Source organism: Zeus faber, assembly GCF_960531495.2.
Source record: "Zeus faber genome assembly, chromosome: 13".
Lineage (NCBI taxonomy): Eukaryota > Metazoa > Chordata > Actinopteri > Zeiformes > Zeidae > Zeus > Zeus faber.
The window spans coordinates 9975159-9995187 of NC_137198.1; the positions used below are offsets into that span (position 1 = coordinate 9975159).

A 20029-nucleotide genomic window follows, 5' to 3' on the forward strand; every position below is an offset into this window, starting at 1 on the left:
GCAACGTAAGGTGAAGTTTACACCTTAAATTGTGCAACATAAATTTAGCCCGTGGGCATTGTATTATTACAGGAAAAGGCTTACGGTTCAGAACTGTGGTTGCTTGATATTGCGGTATACTTAAAACGGTATGCCCATTACATCCCTAATTACGATCGTTCCTGGGTCATGCAGTGCGAACACAGAAGAAAAGGACCGTTCCTCCACTTCCTGCGGTGTGAAGACGCCTTCTGCGACTGATTATAGTTTTCAGGGTTTTGTAAAACGCAGCACAAGTTACTGTTTTCCAAGTTTCCTTTAAACGCAGCATCGGCTGCATTGTCTGTCTGCGCGTTGCAAGTGGCTGGATATGAAGGAATTCCGAGAGACGAAGCTTGGACTTGTATAACTTCGGATGATGATGTCACAAAGTGGCCCGCTCCTGAAATTAATCGGATCGCCTCAACATTCTTCTTCTTCTTCCTGTAAAATTTCTGCTCCAAATGTACATTGATACTCATCAAACTCGAACCGGTCCTGCAGTCTGGACCCCAAATAAAATTCATTTGCACTCGCTCAAATATATTAGTATTGCATAAATAACCATATTTTGCAAAATCCAATGGTCTCTCAAGGGTAAAATCACATGAAGTGCCTCCATTGAAGTCCTTTAGCCTGGTTAAGGCTTCCTTATGACTGGCCTTTGCAATCTTTTGATTCCAAACCTCAACACCAGTTTTAAAGTGTGTAATTTTAATTTTCGGAAACTCCAGCTCTCCTGTCCACCCGCACGTTGACAAACCGCAACACTGGTAGTCTCTTTGGAAAAGCCATGTTGCTAATCCCCAGCTGTTGCTGTGACTCAGACTATAAGAGCACAGAGCATGACCATGATGCCGGCTCAGTGTGGGACCCACTGGGGCTCACCACATCTACACTAACTACTGGATCCGGTGATCTGCCCTTTCGTCGTGGACAACAACATGCCTTGGATGTTCACCCACGCGGTATGCGTGCATGGCAGCGTCGCGGCAACCAGGCCACCAACACCCTGCCGTGGGTTTTTGAATCTGTCACGTTGCCTTGAACGCTCATAGGTGGAAAGAAGAATAGAAACGTGGAGTGGAATGGTGGAAGTACCGTCCATGAGAGGGGTGTTCTCCCTCTACCAGGAGGGCAAACTGAGTCATATGCTTCGAGATTGGCAGCTGGGCCATGGCCATGAAAACCCCATGGATCTCTTCATCCTCATGTTCCTCTATTCTATTTTCCCTCCTTCTTTTTTCCACCCCTTTCCCTTTTAGAGTCTCTGACTGTTAATCCGTGTTCCTGATGGTTTTTTTTGTTCTTTCCTAGTGCTTCCCTTCATCTCTTTTCTTGTCTTTCTTTCCCTTGTTATATTCTTTCCCTATCCACCCTAGCTTCTGAGATAATATACATCGGGCCTGTCAAAGGTAAGCCTTTCTCTTCTTCTGTCCCTTACCTTTCTGCACTGCTTTTTTATTTTTATTTTTATTATTATTATTATTTTTTTTTACACTCCCCCTCCTCCAACCGCTTCCCACCTTCTCCCATGAGTGACATGATGCTCAGGTCACCTGACTAGCTCCAACCACTGGAACCAAAAACACCTGACTTCTTCCAGGAAGGATGTCAGCTGACTTGGGTAGTCACTTCATAAAGGCCTTGCCTCCATTTAGAGTTCAGGTCAAAGCTCAGCGTCTATTTTTTAATTTTAATTTAATAAAAAAAATGTTTTTATAGTATCTCCAGGTCTGCTCACTGTGCTTGATGACTGTTTTGCTGGATCACTTTTAAGCTCACCTTTAAGCTCAGAAAGCAATGCTAGAGAAAAACAGATTGTGCAGTTTGTTTTGGAAGTTTTCATGATATTCCTCTAATATTGCTCTATAAACATATCTTTTACTACAGCCCACACACAATCTGTGTCTATAAGCCACATACACTACAGACACGATCTCTAGTGTACGTGGCATCAACATGTGTTTATGCCACTCTGAGTGTCCGTCTTGGCCTTGCATCCCAGGGTGGTCCAGCTCCTTCTACATTTCTAATAGTCCCCACTGTGAGAGGATTAGGGAGTGAAGGCATGTTCGCATTCTTGATGTCTTTTAGTCTTTGTGTAAGTCATCAGGGCGGAGATCAGTGTAAACATGGGAAGTTGCCCGTGGTGTTTTCACTGTTCTGCTTACTAGCTCTGTACATACTCCTACTCTGGATATTTGGGATTCCATGCAAGACCACAGGGGAAATGGGAGTACTGTCCCTGATCTGGTCATCCCCGAGCACCAGGGAGAAATCTTTAAAGCAGCCCTTAACATCCAACTCTTCAATGAAGGAAGGATTGCCATGGCCTGCAACCCGTTCTCATGACCTCAGCTCCACACACAAACACACAAATACAAACCAAGCCCACTTCCTGTTTAGTGGTTTGGCCAGTGTTGCTTCTTGACCTGCAGAGGGAGCGGGGAACTGGACATGGGGCCAAAAATATTCCACGGGGCCATCCCAGAGGAAGTGAAACCCTCCTTGTTTTGTTTGTCTTTCTGCAAAGATCCAAATGTCAGTATCAATTTATTTGCTAAGAACTAAACCAACAAATATTAGTCTGCACATCAACATTTGTTACCCAAACGTTCTGTTTTAGCTCAAAATTTTGATTGACATTGCTAAATCATTTGTCCACTTCTTGCACTCTAGTGCCATACCCCAGTCCTTCCTTTCTCCCTTCTATGTGGCTGGTTATGCTGCAGTTTGCTGTGTGCATTGCACTCCTGCAGGTTTTTGTGATAAAGTAAGTCGGTGACCCTCATCATTTGGTGCATTATCTGCATGCTGAACTGCAATAGCTGAGCAAACAGCAGAAGGACCTAGTTGAAGCCCCTTATCTGCAAAGTCCTGGCTGGTAGTCACAGTGTGTTGTTGACCTCTAGCTGGCCTGGCTAGGCTGCGGCGTGCGTGCTGTCTTGTTGTGATTATGTCTTTGTAACTGTGCTTTCTTTTGTGAGGATATCGTGTCAATGTTTAGAGTCACTGAACGACTAAACCACGCTATAATGTTAAATATCGTGAGATCACTTGATTTAGTAGCTGTGAAAGTCTTTGCACTTTGACCATCAAGTGGCTAACTGATGTGTATTTGCTTCCAGGGAGCATCTACTCCAGCCCAGGCCTGTACAGTAAGACCATGACCCCCACCTACGACTCCAGGGACGGCAGCCCCCTGTCGCCCACCTCCGCCTGGTTTGGGGACAGCCCCCTGTCCGAGGGCAACCCCAGCATCCTCGCCGTCAGCCAGCCTATCTCCTCTCCTGACATTCTGGTCAAGCTCTACAAGCCACAGTCGCTCCTCGACAAAGCCAAAATCAACCAGGGGTGAGCTGAATCTTGTGTAAACACAAGAAAAGCTTCTGTAACGTTGAATGATTTTATGTATGAAGAAATTGTATGCACAATGTAAATATGCATGTCTGTGCAGGTGGCTGGACTCATCCAGGTCCCTCATGGAGCAGGATGTGAAAGAAAATGAGGTTCTGCTCCTGCGGTTTAAGTACCACAGTTTCTTTGACCTCAACCCTAAGGTACGACTCCTCGCACTCTTCAAAATAAAACTTAGCTTTACACAATAGCATGTGTGAGTGTGACTATCCATGGGTCCATGGGTCTATGTCTGGATAATATATTTCATCGCTATATGCATGTTAGCTCATCCAACGTTTCCGCTGAAACCTTATTTCCCATGCAGTATGATGCCATCCGGGTCAACCAGCTCTATGAACAGGCCAAATGGGCCATCCTGCTGGAGGAAATTGAGTGCACCGAGGAGGAAATGATGATGTTTGCTGCCCTGCAGGTAAGGTGTGCATGTGTGCGTCTATGCTTACTGGGCTGGTTTGTGTATGTCTGTGTGGGATCTCACTTGGCCCGATTAATTATTGCCTCGTCAGGGTATGCAGTTTGAGGACCCGCAAACCCTGTTCTCATTGGGCACACTGCCTTCTCAACCACAAGCTAATGAATTGGATGGGCTTTCAGCCCAGACCTGAGCCATATGGCTTCCTCTTCTGCTGTGGTAGGCACACTTAAACTTGGCTATTGTACATTGTTGCAGAAGAAGCTAATAGAGGTTATTATCACGTATATTCCAAATGGGCTGCTGAGTTGGCAACTTTTTCAGCGGGCCTCTTTGGAAAACATCCATTATGAATGATTCATGACTGGGGAGGCATTTATTTAATTGTCACATTCAGTTTATGATCTAGCAAAGTACAACTTTGCTCTTATGGAACTTTGGTATTTTTAAGTCTCGGATCTACTGGTTGGTCAGAACAAGGGAGGAAATGCAGAAATTGGAGAATGTTCTTGGTTTTATATGTAGTTATTCGAACCCAAGCAAACAGCGAAGTGTTTCTTAATGCCGATGACTTTGTTACAGGTGTATTTAAAAATAAACTTTGGTCCAGAACCTAATTTCCCTCCCTCAAAAGTTGTCTAGTCGAAGTGCCTTCCAATAACCAAGACTATGCTGTGACCTTAACTCAAAGTGCTTAAACTTGTTGAGTAATACACCATATTCTCTGATCTTTGTAACAGTAGAGCGGGAGGAAGAGAACTTGTGTCCGTTGATTTATTAGGGAACACGGGAAGCGGAGTGGATGTGAGCCCCCTTTGCCCCCTCGGGTTGCACCCTCAGCCTGGGGGTTGGTGCCCCTGCTATTTCCAACCCCTCATAAAGCCTGGGTGCCAAGACCTGGGGACGCCACCTTGTCCTCACCCCTGAGGTAATTATAGAGTGTTTTGGGCCATGAGGCAGCCTCTCGACCGGGACCACCCACTCCAGTTAGCAAGAGTCAGGGAGACTCACTGGCATTCCCCGAAAATCCTGCGTACACATTGAGGTGCGGGTTATGTCTCATGAGGGTCCAGTTATAATTACACCTAACGGGCTTCCTGTTACTTCCCTCTTAGAAAGGAGCGAAGATGCTGATGCTCTTGGTGTGTTTAGACTGGGGCGTTAGTCTGTCGCTACTTGTCTGTTCGCGCTGTGCTGCCTCTCTTACTCTGTTTCAGCTGGGCGACCTTCGCTCAGGGCTGGTGGCTATGGTTTTCACTGACGACGTTTGGAAAGGGGGCTAGAAGATGGTTGCATGTTACTGGGGGAGCTGATAAAAAAAGATGAATCATTGTCCAGACCCGAGAGCTGGTTAGCTTGGGTTACCGAAGCCCGGATCACCTGGATGTGTCACTTTGGCATGTGGCAACACCATAGGAATTAGCCATCAGCTCACCATGTCGGTAGGACTAGGTCTACGACTCTTGAGCTTGGATGGGTGTTGTGCTTTGTATCTCAAAATACATGCGATCAGTCACTCAGTCAGTCAATTCGGGGAGCGCGCACGCACAAGCACATAGCTCACCAGCGTCTACATGGCTTTTAAAGAGCCAGCCGAGAGGGTGTGGCAAAGTGAGGCTGAAGAGGGCTCACTGTTGTCACTGAGAACCCTTTGTCCCACATTGTGTAACCTTAGCTGGCTTTTGCCTCAAATCTCTCACTCTCTGGCTTTGTCTCTCTCTCTCTCTCTCTCTCTCTCTCTCTCTCTCTCTCTCTCTCTCTCTCTCTCTCTCTCTCTCTCTCTCTCTCTCTCTCTCTCTCTCTCTCTCTCTCTCTCTCTCTCTCTCTCTCTCTCTCTCTCTCTCTCTCTCTCTCTCTCTCTCTCTCTCTCTCTCTCTCTCTCTCTCTCTCTCTCTCTCTCTCTCTCTCTCGACAGCTGTTAATTCATATTTTGTGGGAGTTAGTGATGGAAGGTTGACATTATAAATACCATTTGTCAACAGGTTGTATTTAGTGTGTGTGACTCATGGGAGTGCATGGTCGCGTTTTAATAAAATGGTCACTGTGGAACGACCCGTTTTTCCATTGTTAATACAAAAAAATAACCAATTGTAGTATAATTTATGGTCCAAGTAAAGGCAAATTTATAGCCTGTGATAGTTTAAAGACGTGTACTATGAGTGCTTCACTAATGCATAATCTCTGACATTGGACATTGTCTCACAGTGTTCTCACTGGACATACTGTACTGGTCAGCGCCCGGAATCCATTTATTTATTGGGAAGTTATTGGCAGTTGGCAATTTAGTTTTGCAACGTAACTGTGATGTGTGTTTTGTGCAGGCTTCAACAGTGACGTGATTTTATGATTACGGTTCAATGTAATCATTAAATCAGGCAGAGACGTGCCTTGCACTATTGATTCAATTGTCACGTTTGGATCAATCCCTACTGCATTGTAACACACATAATAATGACAGGCATGCAAACAAGTAGATACATATATTTACATGAATTCAAAACAGCTTGAGCAAGAAAATATTTGTTTCCCGCACACTTGCCATGTATTAAACTGCAGCAGTCCCACTTTCCTTTCAGTAATAGTTTGAAGCCTGTACTAGCTACTGCATTGCATAATACGATAAGCAGTGCAAGTAAAATAGACAATTTCATTACAGTCTGCCATTTTCATCCATCCTTTATCATAATAGGAAGGAAAAGGGCAGACAAACATACTCTGGCTTATTCTGTTTTTTCAGGCACAGCTTGACAAGATGGCAGATGAATCTTCTCAGGCTTTGTTTTCCTGAATGCACACGTGGTGATCATGTTATTACAGAATCCGCTTTTGGCCACGGTCATTATTATTATTTCTTTATGCGTTCCTACTCCTCTTTTGCCCGGTCGCTGCCTTTCACATTAACACAGAGTCAACCTTCTTTCTCTCTCTACCTTTCCCTCGCAGTACCACATCAACAAGCTGTCCATCATGTCTTCAGAGAACCACATGAACAACAGCGAGAAGGAGGTGGACGAGGTGGACGCCGCCCTGTCGGACCTGGAGATCACTCTGGAGGGAGGGAAGACCTCCAACGCACTGGTAACCAGGGCTCTTCACTTCACTTTACTTTACTTTACTTATTCATTTACTTACTTACTAACAAACTACTTACGTATTATTTATTTATTTACTTGCTTATTTATTTACTTACTTATTTATTTATTTACTTACTTACTTACTTTCTTACTTAATTACTTATTTATTAATTAATTAATTCATTCATTCAAATGTTTTTATTTACTTACTTATTTGTGTGTGTGTGTGTGTGTGTGTGTGTGTGTGTGTGTGTGTGTGTGTGTGTGTGTGTGTGTGTGTGTGTGTGTGTGTGTGTGTGTGTGTGTGTGTGTGGATGAGCTATAACACTTTTTTTTCCCCAGAGGGGGAAATTCAGGTGTTATTGCAGCAGAAATTGACGGAGCAGTTGCGAGTGTTAAAATAAATAAAAGAGATGGAAGTTAAATAGATGGATACTATTCATCTCCAGATGGAAATGACAGTATTAGAGCAGCATCAAAACAATAGGTAATAATAATAAAGTAGCAGAAGAAAAAATTGTAAGAAATTGGCAATGTAAAATAAGCATAAGAATAGTAATAAATTGGTTATGTACAATAAACCTAAAATAAACAAGAAACAAGAAAAATAGCCCTAAAAATAAACAATGAACACGAAATTGACAATATGCAATAAACATAAAATATTAACAGTAAACCTCTGAACCAACCATTCACATTCTGACATTAATAGGAAATAGTGCAAGTTTGCATAACACTGTGTAGGGTACTGCATAAAAATGTATTCGATGTCTATACAATTAAAACTGTATATATACTGTGTGCACCAGGGTGGAAAACAAAATGGGTACAGCGATATAATGTATACGGTATTGAAATAAAATTAAACATATGTACATATGTACAAATCTACAAACGGCAGTTAACAGGAAGCACTATGCTAAAAAATGAATAAACTTCCCCCTGCCCTATATGGGCAGGGGGAAGTTGCGCCAAAGTAAAAGTACAGTAGCCCAAAAAGTTACTAACCTTAACGGGAGCGCAATATGTTACACGCTGCCATTGTTTCGGCTGCGCTGTTTATTCAGCTTATCCCAGGAAGCTGAGCTTGGAGGTTTTTACATAATATGCAGAGTTTTCCCAATCTGAAGAAGGACTGATCCCAACCTGGAAAGTCAAGACGGAGGAGGCCATTGTTCTAGTTACATTGAACCGTGTCTTGCTCTGCAAAATAAAAAATGAAAAACAATTGTACCCACACTGATTTGAAATTTTTTTTATAGGGTGATGATATTTTTTTATTGGTTTATTTTTTCTTTTTACATTTTTCTGGTATATTGTTTATGGTCAGGTTTGTTTTTACTGTGATAAAAGTTATGAATTGTTATTTATTGCATATTGACACATTTTGTTGTTCATTGTTTATTTTCAATTTTTCTATATATTTTTTCATCTATCTAATCTAGAACCGTGTCTCATTCTATAAACAAAACAAAAAAAATCATCCTCAGTTTTTCTCTTTCTCTTGTTTTCTTCCCAGGGCGATATCACGTCGATTCCTGAGCTGGCCGACTACGTCAAGGTCTTCAAGTAAGTCCAGATGCTCAAATATTTCTCCCATTTCAGCCATCCATCCTTCCACCCATCCACAATTATTATCCCTGCTTGAACACATTTGTCTGTGCGTGCAAAGATCACATCTGTCTCCAAGGAGGTTGTATCGTAACATAGTTCGGCTAAATCTGAGGCTTTGTGTCTGTTTTGTGTTTCGTGTCAGGGCTAATTGGACACATCTCTATGTGCCAAAGGACATTACAAGCTGAGTTTTCGGTTTTTTTTTTTAGCTTCAGAGCCCGATGGTCCCAAATAATTATTAAGAGGCCTGTTTTGTTTCTGTTTCAGTTTTTTTATTTTATTTTATTATTATTTTTTTTTTGGCAAGGGCGGGGATCAAAGCCCCCGCTGATAGGCAGGTGGCCCTTGTGGTTTGATTGGCTCATAAATCCAAACTGCAGGAGGGAATTATTTCAAGAGGCATTTCCTCTATAATGCTCCTCCATTAATGTTCACACCCAACACTGGCCGCTCTCCCAAATCCAGCCCTCTTTCCACCCCCCTTTTTCTGGGCTCATTTGGTGTCTCTTTCTCACTCTCTCCTGTCTAATGGAAAAACCTCATGTCTTCATTTCTGTGTGCGTGTGTGTTTCCAGGCCTAAGAAGCTCACCCTGAAGGGTTATAAGCAGTACTGGTGCACGTTCAAGGATATCACCATTTCCTGTTACAAGAGCAAAGAGGAGGCTCACGGGACACCCACTCTGCAGATGAATCTCAGAGGTACGCACACGCACGCACACACACACACACACACACACACACACACACACACACACACAAACGCAAAGTACATGTACAGTATATGCTTGTACACAAGACTGCAACTTGTATTCTGTTGTGTGTATGTGATGGAGGGGGAGAGAGGAAAAAGTAGAAAAAGAGAGGGAGAGGGTGTGAGGGATGAGTGAGGGAGGGAGAGAGGGATGAGGAGAAGGACGGAGGGGGTGTGAGAGGAAAGAGGGGGGGGGAGGGCTCGAGATTAAGGGAGATGGGGAGGGTGGCAAGGGGAGCGAGGCAGGAAGAGAGGGGGAAGGGGTGTGAGGGATGGCAATAGAGAAATGAGAAGAGAAAAGAGAAATGGGGAGAGAGAGAGAGAAATGGGGAGGGAGAGAATGAGAGAAGGGGGGAGAGAGAAGCAGGGGTGGATGGATGTGGTTAGAGGGAGAGAGGGCGGTGAGAGGGAGAGAGAGTGAGACAGGGAGAGGAGGAAGGGCGAGCGTGACCTCTGACCTGTGTCCTGTGTCTCAGGCTGTGAGGTGACTCCGGACGTCAACATCTCGGGTCAGAAATTCAACATCAAGTTGTTGATCCCCGTCGCTGACGGCATGAACGAGATCTGGCTGCGGTGTGACATGGTAAAACCAAAATAAAAGCTTTTCCTACCCTGCACGCAGGGCGTGTGCAGTGTCCTTTCAGAAAGTCCTAAAATGTCTCAGACTCAGAATTTCCAAAGTTGTAAAAACCCTAGAACACTGAGCTCAATACTGGCCTTCATACTGGACCTGTAGATGGATGTCCAAGAAGAGTTTGCACCCACCTGTTCAAGGTTCTGTGGTCCTCCACCTAATGCTTTCCTTCCTCTTCCTCCACCTCCTCCTTGTCCTCCTCTTTCCCATCTTCCTCGTCCTCCTCTTTCCCTTCTCCCTCCGACCCATCTTCCTCCTCTTCCACCCCCTGCTGTTCCGCCTCCACCTCTTCCTATTCCTCTTCCTCCTCCTGCTCTTCTTCCTCCTCCACCTCTCCCTTGTCCTCCCGCCCATCTTCTCCCTCCACCTCCTCCTCTTCCTCCTCCATCTCCTCCTCTTTCCACTCTTCCACCTCTTCCTCCTTCTATTCCTCCTCCAGGAGAAGCAGTACGCCCACTGGATGGCTGCGTGCCGCTTGGCGTCCAAGGGGAAGACGATGGCGGACAGCTCGTACAACCTGGAGGTGCAGAACATCTTGTCCTTCCTGAAGATGCAGCACATGAACCCGGACTCCCAGTTCATCGCCGAGCCCATCACCACCGACATCAACCCCGAGTGTCTGGTGTCGCCCCGATACCTGAAGAAGTACAAGAACAAGCAGGTACATGACCCGATTTAACCTTCAAATGTTTTGGGTTTGTTTGTTCCAGATGTGTGCTCTGATGCTACAGTACAGCAGGTGGGGGCTCAAACCATACACCCGGGGGCCTCATCTGGCCCTGCGATTTTAAATCACTTAAAGGCGGCCTGACCCACTACATGTTTGTGATACATTGTGAAAGCTCAGTATATTGTTTCATATATATTATGTTGTATAAATTGTTAAATGTCAAATTATATCTCACGTTTTCTCAAATTAATTTAAAAATCACAATGTTTAAGATAAGATGAGATCCAATAAGACTTGAGTGAGATAGAGGAGGGGTGAGGTGGTGGAGGAGGAGGAGCAGCGAGATGGCGGAGGTTGTTTACATGTTGGAGGAGTGAGTTGGAGGAGGAGTGCGATGGAGAAGGAGCAAGAAGGAGGAGGAGGAATGAGATGGAGTAGTGCTCAGTCGGTGGAGGAGCGAGATGGTGGAGGAGCGACATCGAGGAGGAGCGAGTTGGAGGAGTGGGATGGAGGAGGTTGTTTTCACATTTGAGGAGCAAGCCGGAGGAGGACCGAGGTGTGGAGCGAGACGTTGGAGGAGTCAGATGGAAGAGTGAGGTGGAGGAGTGACAAGGAGGAGGTGGTTTACACGTTGGAGGGGTGAGACGGAGGAGGAGGAGGAGGAGGAGTAAGAAGGATGGAGCGCCTGATGGTTCCCAGATGGACGCCTCTTGGCATCGGGGTTGTCTCGCCTTGGAATGCGCCCCACCACCACCACCACCACCACCACCACCCGCCTCACCGCCCCTGCACTCCTCTGCCAGTCCTCTCTCTCTTAATCTCTCTCTCACTCTCTCTCTCTCACCGAGGGGAAACCAGGACAGCAGCCGCTCCGACCACTGAGCTTGATTTCAGTAGACTTGCTCCAGTCAGTGCTGTAATAGATTCCTTACCTTCTTTCTCTCTCTCTCCCCGTCCGCCTCCTTCCTTTCATCGGCAGACAAAAGAAACAAAAGAAACAAAAGAAACAAATAGGATGGATCCGGATCTTGTCTGTACCTGTGTTTTCTTCTTTTTTGACGCATCTTTCCAAAACTGCTTGTTACGGCATACACCCAGATCGAGCGGTATAAAGCGGTCACCCTTGAGCGGTCAGTTGCTAAAACCATCAACGGACCCTCTAATGTACAAGTAAAAATTGTCTCCTACAACTCACAATATTCATGTCATGATGCGTTAGGTCCGTTCAGAAGTCATCAAGTCAATAGCGTGCCAATATTTTAAAAGGTATGTAGAGTTTAAATATATATATGCAGTTTAGAGTGAATATTTTATACTTACTGTATATATTTTAGTATTTATATTACTCAAGACAACAAAAAACATATGTAAATGTTTCTCTCCATTTCTCGTAGTTATATTTAGCTATATATAACCGACAAGACAATACGGTCACAATTCACCCTTAAATACAATAAGGCGCTCGTTTTCTCCAATTTTTTGCATTGTCAGGATTGAGGGCATCCAGCAGGGGGCGAGATTTCATATACTGCATCACTGTTTGTTTTGTTTTGTTTTGTTTTGAGATTATGTGTGTATGTGTGTGTCCGTGTGTCCATGTGCGTGCACTGGAACAGCTGAATATATATGTATATATACATATAGTATACCTGATGGAGAGTGGGGGGGAGGGTTTTCCGGACCTTACTCACTCAATCTGGCTCTGATTAAGCTCTGTAGGAAAAGAGGAGTGTTTTTTGGGGGACGTCATTGGTGATGACTCAGTGATGGTCTGTCTGGACTCTAGTGCGTCGCCCGGTGAAAAGAGAGAGAGAGAGAGAGAGAGAGAGAGAGACAGCAGGACGGGGGAGAGCCCTCAGACAGGAAATGTTTGCCAGGCAGAGACAAGGGTTGTGCACCATTTTTAGCTTGTAAAATGGAACCTTTCCCCTATTATTATTATTATTGGAAAACGAAACAAAAAGTTACTGGTATGCTGACTTATTGTTGCAAAAACTCACGGGAAACGTGTTTAAGATAAAAAGAGTGATGGCGCTTTTTGTTTTTCCTGTACCGAATGTTTAAATCTCAAGTATCTGCCGACACCGATACCAATGCGATCCAATATTAATTTTCTCAACTGGTACGAGCCATATTTTATTGATGCACTTCATTCATGATGGCCATCCATTAGTACCAAGTATCAAAAATGCAACTTAGAAATGCGCCACAACAGTCAAAACATGCTAAAAAGAAAAAAGTCAATATCAGTTTAAGTGCAAATTGGTGCAACATTAGAGCTGTTGAAACAAAAATATTTACCGTTATACCGTGGACTACTACATTATGTGGCAACAAAAAGCCTGTGCCAACATTGCCATTAGAGCTGCCGTGAAAACGTATTATATTCCACTTAAAGTACTTGAATAATGGTAGAAATTGCAAGGCTGCAGTAATTCATCACTGCCAGCAGCAGAGCAGCTCTGTGTTCCATCAGAACAAGCACAAGCTCGGAGTCGGGAGTCACTCCCGACTTCTGAGTCATTTCAAGGATTTGAACGAGTCACAAACCCCCAAAACGTCATAAATCATCACAAAGTCCACCCCCCGACGACCGATCCTGCATTTTCTGCTGCGACCGGCGTGATAATGATACGGGACGTGGGATCGGTGCCACGGCGAGCTGTCACACTGGAGCAGGAGGCCGGGGTGTCCTGTCTGTGCTGCTCCAGCTCTAGTTAAACACTGTTACAGTGCACAACATGAAAGGTGTGTGTGTGTGTGTGTGTGTGTGTGTGTGTGTGTGTGTGTGTGTGTGTGTGTGTGTGTGTGTGTGTGTGTGTGTGTGTGTGTGTGTGTGTGTGTGTGTGTGTGTGTGTGTGTGTGTGTGCTTCATCTGCAGAGTGGGCGTGTGTGTGCAGGAAATGAGCTGTGCACGGAAGCGTTGCCAGTCTGAGCTGTGGGAGCCTTCTTCACCCGCTCCACCTTTTCATCACTACCACCCTTTACCTCTACCCCTTCCCTCCATCGCCACCCTCTCTTCCCTCACCCCTTCACCGCCTCTGCCCATTACCACCGCCCTTCGCCACCACGCCTTCTCTCCATCAGCACCACTCCTTTACCACCTCCACCCATTTCCGCCGCCCTTCCCCGTCATCGCCATCGTCCCTTCACTCCATCAGCACCACCCCTTTCCTCCATTACGTCCGCTCCTTCATCGCCTCCTCCACCCCTTCCCTCCTTCATCGTCACCTCCGCCTCTTTACTCCAGCACTTTGTCATCACCCCTTCCCTTTCCTCAAACACTTCCTCACCGTCTCCACCCCTTACCTCCATCCCTTCATCACCTCCTCCACCCCTTTACGCCACCCCTTCATCACCACCTCCACCCCTTTACGCCACCCCTTCATCGTCGACACCCCTTCCCTCCTTCATCGTCACCTCCACCTCTTTACTCCACCACTTTGTCATCACCCCTTCCCTTTCCTTAAACACTTCCTCGCCGTCTCCACCCCTTACCTCCATCACTTCCATCCCTTCATCACCTCCTCCACCCCTTCATCACCGCCTCCACCCCTTTACGCCACCCCTTCATCACCACCTCCACCTCTCACCGTCTCCACCCCTTACCTCCATCCCTCATCACCTCCTCCACCCCTTCATCACCGCCTCCACCCCTTTACGCCACCCCCTCATCGTCGACACCCCTTCCCTCTACAACTCCACTTCCTCGCCACACGCCCTCCGAAAATCGCTTCCGTCCTCAGGAAGATCAAGCGGCGGAATCTCTCAGATCACGGAGGCCGCTGCTGCTTTCGGACGTTGGGAATCACGACGTATCATTTTACACGAGAGGAAACAAACATGGAGGCTGCAATAATAAACTCAGCAGGGTGGAGGGGTCCGGCTGGGGTCAGGGTGTGTTGCTGCGGGGTGTGGCGCCATCTGGCGGCGGTTTAGGGACACTGCACGTGTCCAGACAGACAAGTGGTAGTGAAATAATTCAACTTTCATTTAATACAATTGAATGGATTTCTTTATATAAAGTTGGATAAGGAATAGCAGGGCGTCTACGGGTCCTTTTATAAAAAAAATATTTTTCACAAATATAAGGCCTTCAATGTCATTAAATAGTCATTTCAACATGAACATTTTGTCTGTTTTTAGATTTTGAGGAGATTTATTAAGTTATTTTTCACAAAAAAAAAAGGTATCCATAAAATTCTTGATTTTAAAAAGCCTTAAAAATGATCACATGTAATTCTCTCACACCTGCTGATGCCCTGAATAATCATTACCCATTGATTTTTTTGAGTAGTATCTTGATAAATATTATTCTGTCTGAATCCTCATTGTATAACTCGGTGCCCTCCTCCCGTGTGTGGAAGCAAGCTTTTATTTTTAATTTTTTTTTTTTTTAACCCTTTAAATTCTCTTGGCTCTTCCACATTAAAAACAGTGTTATTTCTCTCTATTTTTCTCGCCTGAGCATTGTTTCTCACCTGCTTGTTCACTGTTGTCCCCCCTCTCTCTCTCTCTCTCTCTCTCTCTCTCTCTCTTCTTTTTTGTTTCTTTCTTCCTGTTTTTGTTTTGTTTTTTGTTTGTTTTTTTTCTCCTCCCCTCTTCAGCCAGGCTATATCAGGGACCTGGTAAGTTCAGTCGAGATCGAAATCCAAGTTTCTCTCGCTTCTAGTTTGTAGTTTTTAGTCTGATTTAGGTCAAATCGTCGGTCCCTAACACCTTCTAATGTGTGTCAGTAGATTGTGTTATTTTTAAGTGTTCAATACAACACTGCGGGTGTTTTTTTTTGTTATTTTTACCTCCTAACACATTTACAACAGCGGTGTAAATACTATCAAATGATATGGATTGCAGTTTGAGGTTGGATTTGCCAGCTTTACATATAAAGGAAAACTCTTTTGTTGTTCTTTTAACCTTATTGGGATTGAACAAGAGTGATTGTGGCAATCGGCATCTATTTAAAAAATGGATCTAGCAGTATTAATAGCTAGAAGAGTTTTCCTTTGAATGTAAAGGACACTCACCCCAGGAGGCAGATAATTATGGCTCAGAAATCCACGTGTTGAGCCTATATTGAAAGGATAGGTTCATTATTTTTCAACCCAGGTCTAATTAAAATGTATATTTCCATCATTGGTAACGGCTCACGGAACTTTACTTTACTACTGAGAAACTTACCACTCTGCTGCAGCTTGTGACTGTGCTCCAGTGCAGTCCAATGGGGCAAATGTTCAAACCTTAAAAAAAATAAATAATAATAACAAAAAGTTAAATCTCCTCAACATACCAACAACGTCAATATTCTGACATTCCCCATTTCCAAAAAGGAAATTCGACAAGGCTTTTAGGGCTTAAACGCTTTTCCCCATCGGCCTGCACTGGAGAACAGTGAGGAGAGCTTGCAGCAGAGTGGTAAGTTCCATGGTCATAGCAACAACTTCTCTGAACTTAGTTTACGAGTGACAAACTTACCACTCTGCTGCAGCTCTCTCACCGTACCTAAATGCAATCCAATGGGGCAAGCGTTTAAGCCAACAGCCCCCAGCCCCCCCAAAAACCCTCCTCCTTAACATACCAAGACGGTCCATATTGTGACTTTCCCATTTTCATTTTACCCATTTGACTGCATTGAAGCGCAGTGGTAAGTTTCCCCAGTAGTAACAGTTATAAATGACAGGAACCAACATGTCGATAAGGCCTGGGTTGAAAAACGGCGAAAGTATCCTTTTAATTGTTGTTTGTTTAGTCCTCATCGTCCCGTAGTGTTTTCCTCTGGGTTCCTCCTGACTGTTCGGGCACGACGCGGTGGTTTCCAGGGCGTAGATGCACTCCAGTTGGGTGGCTTCCGGTTCCACAGTGGACGGACGCTGCGGGGCGCGTCTGTCCGCCGCTTTGGGACGGTTCTATCAACCTTTTTGTTCTTCTCTCTTTTCCCGTGTGATGTCCAGATCTCCGCCCGGATTCTGGAAGCCCACCAGAACGTGGCCCAGATGAGTCTGATTGAGGCCAAGATGCGCTTCATCCAGGCCTGGCAGTCCCTGCCCGAGTTCGGCATCACCCACTTCCTGGCCAAGTGGGTCCCGTCCCTGAAACCACACTCAAACTCAACCTTTATTCTGGGTTGTTGTGTTTGTTTTTTTTTTTCCCATCTGATTTTCAAAGCCCTCGTCATTTCTTCTACCCAGGCCGAGGTTCTCCTGTACTGTAAATGTTATTTTAGGACAAACCTCCCAATCATTTTTTTTGCTTTCCAAAGCCTGTCGCTCTCTGGAATCCCAAATTCTGAAAAAGTGGCGAATATAGGATCTGTGAGGGTTGACTATAAAATAAATTCAACATTTAAACATCATTAAGGCCGCGGTTGGCTTATTATTTTGTGATTTTCATAAAAAAAGTATTTTTTTGAGTTAAGCCTCCTTGTGATGTTCTCAGATATATATATATATATATATATATATATATATATATATATAAAATTATTTTTTGAATATGTATTTATTTGAGAGTAGGTGTTTAACCGTGTTTTCAATTTTTCCTCGCGTACTTTCCTCCCCAGGTTCCAGGGCGAGAAGAGGGAGGAGCTGATCGGCATCACCTACAACCGCCTCATCCGCATGGACGCCGGCACCGGCGACGCCATCAAGACCTGGCGCTTCAGCAACATGAAGCAGTGGAACGTCAACTGGGAGATCAAGATGGTACGCAGTCGGCTTCACACCTCGCGCAGAGAACGCGCCAGCTGGCAAACATACATACAGCTGTGGAAAATCACGTGTTTTATGACTTTTTCTGTTTTTGTACCCGGTAGTGATATCAATACCACTGTAAAGAATTTACATATTTAAATGTTTTTTTTTTTAATTGTATTTTTTCTCATATATATAAAAAATATATATTATATTATAGTATATGTTATAATACACTCTATATTATGATAATCAAATTTATATTATATTAGTAAAAAGAATGAATTCAGCTCAGAATTTTTTTTAACAATTAAAAAAAATATATAAAGTGTGTGTGTGTGTGTGTGTGTGTGTGTGTGTGTGTGTGTGTGTGTGTGTGTGTGTGTGTGTGTGTGTGTGTGTGTGTGTGTGTGTGTGTGTGTGTGTGTGTGTGTGTGTGTTTTTTTAACTGTTTTTTTTAACTTTTTTTTTTAATTTTTTTTTTTTGGGGACGTCCCTCCGTCCTCCAGGTGACGGTGGAGTTTGCCGACGAGCCCAGCCTGGCGTTCACCTGCGCCGAGGTGGACTGCAAGGTGGTGCACGAGTTCATCGGCGGCTACATCTTCCTGTCGACGCGCGCCAAGGACCAGAACGAGTCTCTGGACGAGGAGATGTTCTACAAGCTGACCAGCGGCTGGGTCTGAGGGGGCGCGGCCCGGGGGGGGCGTCTGAGGGGTCAAGAGGAAGGGTTTGGATGAAGTTCTATTATTCTGTTTTCCGTGTTTTTCCCCTTAACACTGACAAGGTCGTTTCCTGTAATAATAACACTAGTCCCCCCCCCCCCGAGTGCGAATCCCAGAATGTCCACCGCCGCCGCGGCCTCCGTTTCGCGAAAAGATGCCGAACTCGCACATCAGCGAAACGTTTTTTTGTTTGTATTATTGTTTTTTTTTTTGGTTGTTTTTTTTCTTGTTCGTTCTCCAACCCCGACCGAAAACCTTGACGGGAACTAGAAACGATCAGATCTGCTCAAACTCGCAGGAATCTGTTTCATCCCAAAGACCTTCTCTCTCTCTCTCTCCATCCCTCTCTCTCTCTCTCTCTCTCTCTCTCTCTGTCTCTCTCTCTCTCTCTCTCCATCCCTCTCTCTCTCTCTCTCTCTCTCTCTGTCTTTTTCTTCATCCGGGCTGAGGGAGCTCATCTTGTCTTTTTTTTCCTTTTATTTTATTTTTTTTACATAATTAACTAGAATATATCTTTTTGACGTCCAACAAACACCCACTGTCCATTGAATTATTTATCACAGCGCGCGCGCGCGCGCGCACACACACACACACACACACACACACACACACACACACACCACACACGCACGCACACACTTCATTTCTATGAAGGACTTTTCGTTTCACCTCATCCTCAGTAGCTTGTATAAAATCACATTTAAGCACTTCTTACAGTTTGAAGACAGTAAGTCGGTTTTGCGAATAATAAGCTGTAGTTAAAAAATGTTAACTGTTACTTCTTTTCATGCTTTCAACGTTCTCATTTTTTTCGTTTCGAGACGACGACAACAACCAAGCTCAAATTTTTTTTTTATTTTTTTTTATTTTTTTCCCCCACTTAAAAAAACACTACATTTAAAACACTAAAAATTCATGCACAGAGATTCCCAGTCGCCCCCTTATGGTCAGTCAGGGGAACTGCTATGAATTAATTTCTGGCTCAGAATTTTTCCTTCTTATTTTTTTTTTATTTCTTAATCTTTTTTCTTCAAGACAAGTATTGTACCTGGAATGCAAATTATTAAATTATGAAATCCAAGGACATGGAGTTGTATTTTGCCAAAACATGCATCCGTGGTTATCCAGTTTATCAATAAGCATGTAGTGAATTGCACTCAGATTAAATGATGCTTAGTGCATGTGAACTACACCGCAGGAATTTTTTTATTTTTTTTCCACCATCTAGTATTATTATTATTATTATTATTATTATTATTATCATTTATTATCATTATGCACCAGCAATAGGTCACTGAGTTTTTGAAGAAGGAATATGCAAAAGTATTTTTTTTTTTTTTCCTCTTTTTTTGTTTTGTCCTCTGTGTGAAGGATCAGTAAATGAAGTGTTAGTTTTTTGTAACTAATGTAAAAACACAGGTTTTATAGAATTGTACAGTTGTTGATTTTGTTGCTGCTTTTTATTTTAAGTGTATTGTTTTGCAGAGAATATTGCGGGGGCGGGGTGGGGTGGGGTCGGGGGTCCGGCTGTCGACGTTGTCTAGTAAATTTTGTGGCCGCCAATTGTTCTGTCTTATTGAGTTTTCAGATGAAGATATATATAAATATATATGAAGATGACACTAGTCTCAAACTCCAGGTTTTTTAGGATTTTTATGAAGAATTTTGTCCTCACACTACATATTATGATTATTTTTTCTTGTTTTTTTTTGTTGTTTTTTTTTTCCTTTTCGATTACGCTTTATTCCTCATCGCTTCTACTTACAAGTGTAATTTAATTTTTCTCTTTTCTATTCTAGCAATTTGAGGCACTGAGTTGCGTTTTGCTCACTCTATGAACTACACGTTATTAAAAAAATAAATAAATAAATTTTTTTGCTCAATGCCTTTTTTCTTTTATATCACTTTAAGCTTCAGGTTTAATCACAGTTAATAAAGGCATGTGTCGTATGAAGGAGCCTCAGAGTTTCAGTCCTGGAGTTTGAGACAAAGCGGTTGGAATAAACGGAGAAACACACGTTGTT

At 43.9% G+C, this 20029-nt stretch overlaps 1 protein-coding gene across 2 annotated transcripts in view; it reads left to right on the top strand.

Moving 5' to 3' along the window:
- Positions 1-19485, top strand: part of fermt2 (FERM domain containing kindlin 2) — a 53488-nt gene extending 34003 nt beyond the window's left edge. Inside the window, exons 5-17 of one of the 2 annotated variants that reach the window (XM_080012607.1) lie at positions 1401-1433; positions 3150-3375; positions 3479-3581; positions 3746-3853; positions 6797-6931; positions 8447-8496; positions 9117-9241; positions 9770-9876; positions 10367-10588; positions 15205-15225; positions 16546-16670; positions 17154-17295; positions 17793-19485. In XM_080012607.1, the coding sequence (XP_079868733.1) occupies positions 1401-1433; positions 3150-3375; positions 3479-3581; positions 3746-3853; positions 6797-6931; positions 8447-8496; positions 9117-9241; positions 9770-9876; positions 10367-10588; positions 15205-15225; positions 16546-16670; positions 17154-17295; positions 17793-17966 (1571 nt within the window). In that variant the 3' untranslated portion in view covers positions 17967-19485. The remainder of the gene's footprint in view (positions 1-1400; positions 1434-3149; positions 3376-3478; positions 3582-3745; positions 3854-6796; positions 6932-8446; positions 8497-9116; positions 9242-9769; positions 9877-10366; positions 10589-15204; positions 15226-16545; positions 16671-17153; positions 17296-17792) is intronic. The other variant, XM_080012608.1, reaches the window with a different exon arrangement.
- Positions 19486-20029: the final 544 nt, after the last annotated feature.